This window comes from Dunckerocampus dactyliophorus, chromosome 1, assembly GCF_027744805.1.
Source record: "Dunckerocampus dactyliophorus isolate RoL2022-P2 chromosome 1, RoL_Ddac_1.1, whole genome shotgun sequence".
NCBI classification, from domain to species: domain Eukaryota; kingdom Metazoa; phylum Chordata; class Actinopteri; order Syngnathiformes; family Syngnathidae; genus Dunckerocampus; species Dunckerocampus dactyliophorus.
In genome coordinates, this window is record NC_072819.1 from 46701720 (window position 1) to 46710350 (window position 8631).

Genomic DNA, 8631 nt, shown 5'->3' on the forward strand with positions numbered 1-8631 from the left:
CCCCCACCCCCACCCCCACAACAGCCAACCCCCAGCACTAAGGGGAAGGTTTTCTTCCCATATGGCGGGCGGCCTCAGAGGGCCCCACGCACACATGACATCAGCGCTCAGCCTGGAGGAGCCCATGACAGCCGTATGTAAATTGAATATGACTAATCGCTTTCCCGCATCGCCTCCCGCCAACTCGGGCCCGCCGCGATGAGAGACGGTGCAGAGGAAGGAAGGGAAGGACGAGATGGGCGAGTTCCACAAGTCGTCTTTTTAAGCCTGAGAAGAGGGCGAGACAGTGGTCAGGCAGAGCTAGTAAATCTGCCTTTTTATATATATTTATATCAATGCCACACATAAAGTAGATGGTGCGCCGCCATGCTAAACAGTTAGCAACTCCAAGTTAAAGTCATCTTATCATGGCGCATCTTCTTCTCAAGCCTTGTGTTCCTCCTGAAGTGGTTCACACATGCACACACACACACACACACACACACACACACAAGAGGAGAGCGATGATGAAGTGCTTCCACATGTGGGAAGGCATGAAGAAGAGGCTGAGGTGCATGTGACCACCCATAGAACAGGGAATCCCAGGTGTCCTTGCCTTTGTTCTCATCGTGTATCTCCCTGAGCGCGCATGTTTGTGTGTTTGACAATAAACCCGATCCACATTTGCAGAAAAGACAAGCACCATTAGGCCACAGGAGCTCTCTTTTTGCCGTCTGCGACTTCACGTCACTTTGCCGTCCAACTCCTCGTGCTGATGAACGTGCCAACACAAAGTCTGCGTGTCTGCCAGCAAAGCTGCGGCTGGAGATGCACTCTCATTTCCTGACGCTTCCTTTTTAATCAGACCAGAATAACTCGCCTTAAGTGCGCCGCCTCCTCTGTGACACGCTATGCTTTATGTTGAAGAATCTGTGTCTTCTTCCCCAAAACAAGAGTTGGTGTGCAGGAACAAAGTGCTGCCTTTGATTTATGTCATTCCAATGCAGAACACTTTTATTTACCAGCCGTCATTTTGATGCAGCTTTGTGGAGAGGGGACACAAAGAAGCAACCTCAAACTCGGAGGTAAAATGGGATTCTTCTTCACCCAGAAACCAACGGTAGAATTTTAAACATGCAAGTGATGCACCCTCACCCCCCCACAACCCAATCACCCCCCTGAAGGGCAAAGTAAACAAGTGGCGCTGCCTGAATCCGCCATGTAATCTGGATTTAGCTCACTGAGATCACGGCTGCCACCCAGCTGCATTGTGGGAGGTTCTCCCTCTATGCCACCCTTTGTCTGTCTGTCTGTCTGTGTGTGTGTGTGTGTGTGTATGTGTGCGTGTGTGTGCATCCTATATGGCCTTGACAGCTCATAATACGCCCAGAGCAAAGTTGCCCACGGTGAGAACTAAACGTGGAAAAGGTGTGTTTAGGAAATAGTTGACAAACACACACACAAAAGCAGCTTGCATGCCGGCCTCACGTGCACACACACACGCACACTTGACAGCATATTTTGCTCGTCGAAAAATAATCTTAATTAAATAGTCATATAAGGAAATAATATAAGAAAACAGCCTATGTCATCTCCTGAGATCAAGTCCGTCTTGTGACTGTAATAGCAGAATAAGTATTATCGGGTGGGTTTTTTTCTTCTCTAAATAATTCAAAATGGTCCACAGCTTGAAAGAATTTACATTTTGCACCTGATGTTTCCTGAACCGCATTCTTACATTTTTGTTGTCTTAAAACTAAAATTGTCTTTGCATTACGTTCATGTCCACCCTGGTTCCTACGAGTTCATGTATGTGTTTATGGCTGTTAAGGATAGGTGTGAATGGTTGTTTCTATACACGTGTCCTGCGATTGGCTGGTGTACCCCATGCACCTCTCACCCGATGTCAGCTGGGATAGACTCCAGCTCATGCACGACCTTAATGAGGACAAGTGGTATAGAAGATCAGGGCCACACCTACCTACAGGCAGAACACAAGCTGTGCGTAGGGCCCCATTTTGCACAAGGGTACGCATTTGCAGAGAATGTGCAGAGAAATGATGAGCACTGAGTAAGCCCGGGGCAGGAGAGGGAAAAAAAAAAAAAAGACAGCTGATCGGACAGCCACTCACTTGTTAGTCCCTGCTGGTGTAATGGTACAGCTGCTGCCTTTCAAAGCACAGTTTGTGGGTTTGATCCCGGCCCTTTTTTAAATTTATTCTGTTAATTTGTTATTTTTCCACTGAAAAGAATTAATTCAAGAATTAGTTTCCCGTGTATTCGGATTACTCCAAAACACGCATCTAACTAAATACAGGCTCAAGTCCAACAGTATACAAATAGCTTTTAATGGGTTTTAATGGTGACCACAGCTACCCAGGGGAGGCCCAATGTGATTTTTTTTCATGGGGAACTTACAAATAAAATTCTGCTTAAGGCCCAATTGGGCCATGGTTGGATGGATGGATGAATGGATGTACTATTATTATTATTATTATTATCTTTATTACTGTTGTTGTTACTAAAATACTAACATTTTTAACATTGACAAGGAGCTATAACAGCTGTTAAATGAAACCAATACCAAGTGTTGGCTGAAGATGTATTATAGCTGCATTATCTGACTGCATTTTCTGGATGGTAATCCAAAACAGATTTGGTTCCCCTCCTAATAATCTGACAGTGCATTACCATTTTGGAAATATCTTCCAGCACACGTGTCCAAACTAGAGCTTTTAGTGGCCCAGCTGGGCAAATTAAAAACGAATGATGAAAGGGGTGCACTGTTAGATATTAGACTCATTTGCGTTGTCACCTATAGCACAGAGAAGGTGTTGATGCTCTGTTTAGCTTAGCATATACTGAACTACATCGGCTTGGTTTTAGCGTCTTTAAAGCCCAGACTGTATCAAAAGTCTTTTTTTTTGTTTTTGTTTGCAGCGCTCGCTGGAAAAAGTTTGGACACCCTCGATGAGCCGTTTGCATGTTGTAGCATGTCACGGTGGAACCCATGTTAGGCACGTCACATACTTGTGTGTGTGTGGGGGGGGGGGGGGGGGGGGGGGTGCCTCTGTGCAAAAATGCATCTGATTTGGGTATTAATAGCGCCACCTTTAAAACGTCCCGTATAATAATATGGAAATACTCATGTTTGTGTGATTAGTGATGGAGTCTGAAAAGGTCGCTGTGCACCTCTGACACTTCATAAGGGTGTGTGTGTGTGTGTGTGTGTGTGTGTGTTCCGATCCAAGCATGTCCAGACTTATGAGTGTAATTTTTCCAAACTAGTTTTCCTCACAACCGCACGAGAATCGAGTGCGCTTTAAAGCGCCCGTGCAGTGCGCGTGCTCCTTTTTTAAGTGGTCTTTTGCACATTATATAACAGCATCATCGACCTCATTGGCTAAGCTCACTTGTGTCACTGATGCTACCTGCTCCGAATCCAAACTCTGTCCCTCTTTAAACATAAGAGATTTCCAGTGTGTATTCTCCTTTTTATTGCTTTCATTTGCATATAAATTAAATCCATATTGTGCCTGCAAGGCAGACTACGCTAACTATGCAAACGATCCCTGGCTTTTCTTTGTTTTACAGATAAACCCTTGGCTTCCCTAAATGACAAGGTGGGATAGAGGGGGTCTTCTTGCTGTTTCATAATTGTATGAATTTTAAATACACTGTCATAAGATCCTCTTCCGCATTCACAGCAGGGAATTAGACTATCATTATAGTGTTGGAGCTGTGGGCTTGGCTGACCGTGAAGAGCCTTTTCACCTCCGTTCACACATGCAGGCCAGATGGCCAAACTGAATTTAGAGCCACATTAAGGCCTGTGTGCGTGTGTGTGTGTGTGTGTGTGTGTGTGTGTGTTTTCTCATCACAAACCTCTGAATTCATTCCTAAAAATTGACACATTTGAGAGCACTTCAGCCCAATTCACTGTTAAACAGAGCCGTGAATATTCATTTTGTACGTTTTGGCGAATTGACATTAAAATATTCTGTCGTACCCCCCTCAGGAAAGCTTTTAAACGAGCCTCACTCCAGTGTGACTTCATCCTGCAGGGAAAGCTGTCCATACAACACTGGATTTATACTGGTGGCCAACCGAAAGGACTGCCCACTGTGTTGGGTACACCCGCACCATTGCAGGAGCCTATACAAGCTATGTGGTAAAAAAAATAATAATAATCATAATTTAAAGCAATTTTCTTGCTTGTGATTGGGGTCATTCGGGTTTGAGTGTGATGCATTGCAGTTCAACACACTGCAAAATAAAAAAAACACAATTTTGGTAAATTAATTACCGTACCTCTGTGACAGGGACGATCAAAACTGAGCAAAATGTTGACATTTTTGCATTGAAAATGATATTTTCAATGTGTTAATAATAAAAAAAAAACACATTGAATAAAATGACAATGAATAAATCATTGTAAATAAACATTTTGAGAAAGATTTGTTTTAAAAACAGGGTATTGTTATTGTATTGGTCCAAACAAACGAGCAAATGAAATACCAATTATTTTTTAAAAGCCGTGGAATAACCTGCATTTTTAACTAGCACCACTGGTAAATGAATGAATGATCAAAATTGAGCAATGTTTTTTTTCTGTAAATTAACGTTTAAAATGTATTAATACATAAAAAATGTAATACAATTAAAATTCATAAATAATTGTAAAAAAGCCAGATATCAAAGAATGTTGTCCTAACTGGATCTCCTGTATTGGCTATGATGAGATTGTGCACGTGTACCCATAATGACTGTGACCCACTGATTCACAAGCACAAAGCGTACTGGTCCAAACAAACGAGCAAAAAAAAAAATTGAGATGAAATATCAATTATGTTTTAAACGCCGTGGAATAACCTGCATATGGACTAGCAGCAAGTCCCATTACTGAAATCAATTAGAAACACAGTTCACAAGTCTTATTCAATTGCTGCTCTATAGGCACAAGTCAACACAAAGTGATGCGGTGGCGCGCTTGAAATAATTAAAGGCGCCTGAAACGCGCAGGGCCGTGAACTGCATGCATGCAGACTTCTGCGGGCTTGTTAGCTCTTAATTACATCTCATACGCACAATCACTTATGTACGGGACACACAGCACGGATAATTCTAATATTTTACACCGCAGTCGTTCAGGCGCTGTGCATTTTTTATTTATTTTGCGCTATTTTCATTTTATTTTTTTTTTAAATGTGGCGAATTTAAAATCTACGTGACGTAAAAACGTATAAAAGATAAGCAACAACTTCCAGAATGTGACATCCTCTTTAAAAAAAAAACAACAACAACAAAAGCAGCTTGCTTTATTTAACAGGAGTGTTTTCTCCAAATATTATACGTAGCATTTTAAAAATGTCGGCCATTCGGGTCCGACGTGTTCCTGAGGTCACATGACCGGCAAAGACGCGCGTTTTAACGTAAATCCGTTATTATAACTAAATAATACTATTTGTGTTCCCAGTGACAGAGAGAACTCTTGTAATAAATAAATGAAATCTAACGTCAAGTTGCACGTGCACGTTGTGGTAACGGTTGCACGTGTACACATTTGTGAAGTTGTGTGTTGTGTGTGTGTGTGTGTGTGCGTGCGTGTGTGTGTACACGAGGTTGCTGCATGGCAACTCTCGCGGTTCTTCTAATTGGCTCCGTCGCGTTGCTCTCTTCTAATTTTCCAGCCCTTTTCAAAACGCGCACAATGAAGAACAGGCTGCATTATTTCGGCTTTGTCCGCAAACATTGCGCCAGACCACATCAGCTCCTACATATGCCGCATTAGCCGAAAAGAAAAGAGGAACCAAAGGAATAGTCCACCTCGCTCTCGTCTCTCTCGTCTTTTTTTTTTAATCTTACATTTTCATTTTTATACATGTGAACATATGAAAATCTTTGGCTTTGCTGAGTCTGCGATGTGTGAAGGAACCATGGAGGAGCACATGATGGCATCTTCAAAAACAACCACGGAATGAGAGATGATGATGGTGGTGGTGGTGGTGGTGGTGGTGGTGGTGAGGTGGGGGCATACCGGAAGTGAATGAAATATACGGTTTACGACATGATAACTGCAGCGGCTATATATAAACTTTAATAGCAACGATGTCCATAGAGGAGTAATGTGTTTTAAATAAGAGTGTGTCTACTCGCTGTCCTCCTTGTCCTCCTGCACCGTGGTGGTGGAGTGGTTGTACAGTCCCTGGGCCATGAGCTGCAGCGCCAGGCCGTTCTTGTAGCCCGTTGCCTTTTTGATCTTGGCCCGCTTGTTCTGGAACCAGATTTTGATCTGGGACTCGTTGAGGCTGAGTTCCTGGGCCAGCGACTGTCTCCGCTGCTCCGTGATGTAGCGGTTGGCCTGGAACTCGGCTTTCAGTCTCTGCAGCTGCTCGGCCGTGAACGCCGTCCTGGGCCGCTTGTCCTCCTTGCTGCTCTTCTTCTTCTTCAGTTTGCGTGTCCTCGGCCCTGGTGTGGAAACAACAATGGCACGAAAACGTAAATGTCTACGTGTCACCCGGAAAGGAAGCGCCGAAGCGAGCGAGGGGGCGACGAGGACGCGTCAATGTGCAAAAGGCTCCACTCAAACCGGCATGAAAACACTCCCACAGCCGTGTTTCTGCAGCTGTGGGCGAAAATAAAAACACCAATTTGCCACCTATATGACAGCTCACTGCACAAATAATGCACTATTGCGAAAGAGCATGCACTTTATTGCAGCCCATTCATGACAGAAATGTGCATTTTTTTTTAATCAGGAGTATTTTTAGATACATATCCGCCTCAGGCAATGAATAAAAATGAGCAATAGAAATCATTATCCCTCTTTTCAAACCCAAAAGAAAGGACATCTCATGCAATTATGAAAATGAAACCACAATCACGTTAAATGAGTATGCTATTACTGTATATATGTTATCATAATTAGTATGCAAATTACTGTGTAATATAACCAATACTCGCTATTAGAAAAAAAACCTGTCTGCTAATTATTTTTTTATCATCTTAATTTACAGCTAAATAGTCATTTTTAAATAGTTTCCAGTAACGATAAATGACCAGATACGTAAAAAAAATATGTTTTTATCGCATTTAGGTTGACAACACTGTGGTTGTGCTTCTGTAGAATAACGCTTGCTATAATATAATTCTACAATATTGGAGTATGCATAACCATGACTCGATTTCATGAAAACGGTGCAATACTAGTGTTTGTAATTAGCCTTTATGCTGCAATTTTATTTAAAAAACATAAAGTGTCTGAGTGTAGCAACACCTTCTTTCAATAGCCGAATTATAATTTAGTCAAATATATGCTGTCATTGTGAGTGGATTACAGATCACCGCTTATTGGAAAGTAATCGATCATTTTGAGACTGAGGGAATTACTGAGATGTTTCCAGATGCTGTGTGAGTATTTTCATGCAGTCTGCAGTTCAAAGAAAGTATACATGTATTTATTATACTTAATAACAAAGAGTGATCCCACTAGGGAGCTGTTAGCGCCTTACCAGATGAGGGCCGGTCCGAGTATCGCGTACAGTACACCCAGGCGGGCCACAGCATCTGCTGGTCCTTGGCGGCGGGCGGCGACGCTCCATTGCTGCCGTTCATAACCACAATGGCGGCGGGGCTGTCGGCATATCTGCCCGTGCCGTTGCTCGCCGGTTCGACTTGCTTCGCCTGCTTGGACGAGGGCGACGAAGACGACGACGAGGAGGACGGCGACGACGAGGCGCTGTCGCTGCTGCAGTTCGAGTCCAAGCAGAGGCTGCCGGCGTGCGGCCTCGCCGCCGCCAGCGGGTTGACGTTTTCTCTGCCCGCCGTCTGGTTCCTCTCGCGGTAGCTCGGCTCCTTTTTGCAGCCGAAGTCCGGCCGCAGGATGTTGTCGATGAAAAAGTTGGTGGTTCTGTGAGTCTGCTGGGCGGCCTGGTGGGGGAGGATGATGGGAGGGGACGGCAGGTTCGGTGACAGGCTCTCGTCCTCGGTCGAGTCCCGGCCGCCGTTGGGCTCCTTGTGCTCTTCCATGGCTGGTGGCGAATGTCGGCCTCTCCGCGACACACTCCACTTGTTGCTCTCCCGCCCCTTCTGTTATCCAATTTAATCGCGCCGCATGTAAAAAAATCAAACCTTATGAGCCCGAGTGAAGCGAATAAATAGGAAATAGTTTAAAACATCACAGCAGCGACAGCATGGCTTCACTTTATAGTTTTCCTGGCATAGCTCGGCGTTCTAAACCCGCTGCAGCACAATCTGAGCGTGGACTCTCCCTCAAACCGTTATCGTCCTTCTCCGGTTCCGGTCTGCCTCTTACGCCCAGCCCGCAGCTCGAGGGCACGTAAGCGCGTGCTGCCGACCAATCGCACTGCGAGACCGTCCCTGTCAACACGGCGCCTCGTCCAATCAGAGAAGAGGATTCCGCGAGTGTGGGGCAAGCGCGCTCATCCGGGGCCCAAGCGCTCAGACTCGCTCGCTTGAGACGCACGTGCACACGCACACACACACACACACACACGCGCACAAGCAAGCGGGCATCAAAAACAAAAACAACTAGCTAGCTGCTAACATGTGCTTTTTGAAGATATCTTTTCAAATAGTCTTAACTTACACCACCTAACTGTACATTTTATAAACATGCGTTGTAATATCGTA

General features: G+C 44.5%; 1 protein-coding gene across 1 annotated transcript; it reads right to left on the reverse strand.

The window, feature by feature from the left end:
- Window positions 1-5970: 5970 nt before the first annotated feature.
- Window positions 5971-8265, reverse strand: LOC129185701 (homeobox protein engrailed-1-B-like). Its single transcript, XM_054783078.1, has 2 exons — window positions 7491-8265; window positions 5971-6447 (listed from the first exon to the last, which is right to left on the reverse strand). The coding sequence occupies exons 1-2, from the start codon at window positions 8005-8007 to the stop codon at window positions 6128-6130; spliced, it is 837 nt and encodes a 278-aa protein (XP_054639053.1). The 5' UTR covers window positions 8008-8265; the 3' UTR covers window positions 5971-6127.
- Window positions 8266-8631: the final 366 nt, after the last annotated feature.